This window comes from Egretta garzetta, unplaced genomic scaffold (assembly GCF_000687185.1).
Source record: "Egretta garzetta isolate BGI_Z169 unplaced genomic scaffold, ASM68718v1 scaffold134, whole genome shotgun sequence".
Classification (NCBI taxonomy): Eukaryota; Metazoa; Chordata; class Aves; order Pelecaniformes; family Ardeidae; genus Egretta; species Egretta garzetta.
This window is the reverse complement of record NW_009259422.1, coordinates 130,033-130,813: the sequence shown is the minus strand read 5'-3', so window position 1 is coordinate 130,813 and position 781 is coordinate 130,033. Positions and strand designations below refer to the sequence as shown.

The window sequence follows — 781 nt, the reverse complement described above, 5'->3', positions numbered from 1 at the left end:
CGGCGGGAGGGGTCGGGCCCGCGCTGCCGCCGCAGCAACACGTGCAGCTGCTTGATCACACAGGTTTTGGGGGGCAGTGGGGAAGGGTCAAGGCCCCCCTTGGCAGCTCTGCACCCGGAGGGGAACCACCCCGGCGCTGCGCAGCGTGGCTGCGTGGCTGGGGCTGCTGGGATGGGGCTGCGGGGATGGGGCTGCGGGGATGGGGCTGCCGACAGCCAGCCCCCCTGGGCTCTGCACGGGAGCTGAGCCCGCTCCCTAAGGACGCGACTCTGTTTGCCTCCTGGGTCTGGCTGCCCTTCCAAAGCTTGCAATTTCTCCTCTTCCTCTCTCTCTCCTTCCAGTCGGAGCTCTGAGACCTGCCGGGACGGTTGCCTCCCCTCTCCCCAAGCCTCCCTCCCTGTCCCCACGCGCTTGGCTGTCTCGGCTCCAGCCGCAGCTGGGAAATGGATCCCAAGCCCCGGAAGGTGAGCGGTGCCTCCTGGACCCTCGCTGGGCAGGCTGTGATTTAGCACGCCAGAGGCCAGCCAAGGAGGCAAAGGGCAGCCCAAAGCGACGGGCACCGATACTGTGAAGGAATCTGACCGGCTTGAGCTCCCTTCCGGAGAGAGATTAATTTATTGCCCTGTGCCGACCCTGCTGTGGCAGGGAGGCTCCTGCGGGGCAAAGCTGCTGCTTGCTCACTACTGTTATACAGAGAGAAATGATGTTTGTGCTGTAGAGTATCCCCATTAAAAGAAAGTATTTGTTTTTTCACACAGCATCGGCAGGCTTCGTCCCTCTT

General features: G+C 63.1%; 1 protein-coding gene across 1 annotated transcript in view; it reads left to right on the top strand.

The window, feature by feature from the left end:
- LOC104124574 (transmembrane serine protease 4) overlaps positions 1-468 on the top strand; it is a 9,236-nt gene extending 8,768 nt beyond the window's left edge. Inside the window, exon 11 of the mRNA XM_035892480.1 lies at positions 342-468. Coding sequence (XP_035748373.1) covers positions 342-468 — 127 coding nt within the window. The remainder of the gene's footprint in view (positions 1-341) is intronic.
- Positions 469-781: the final 313 nt, after the last annotated feature.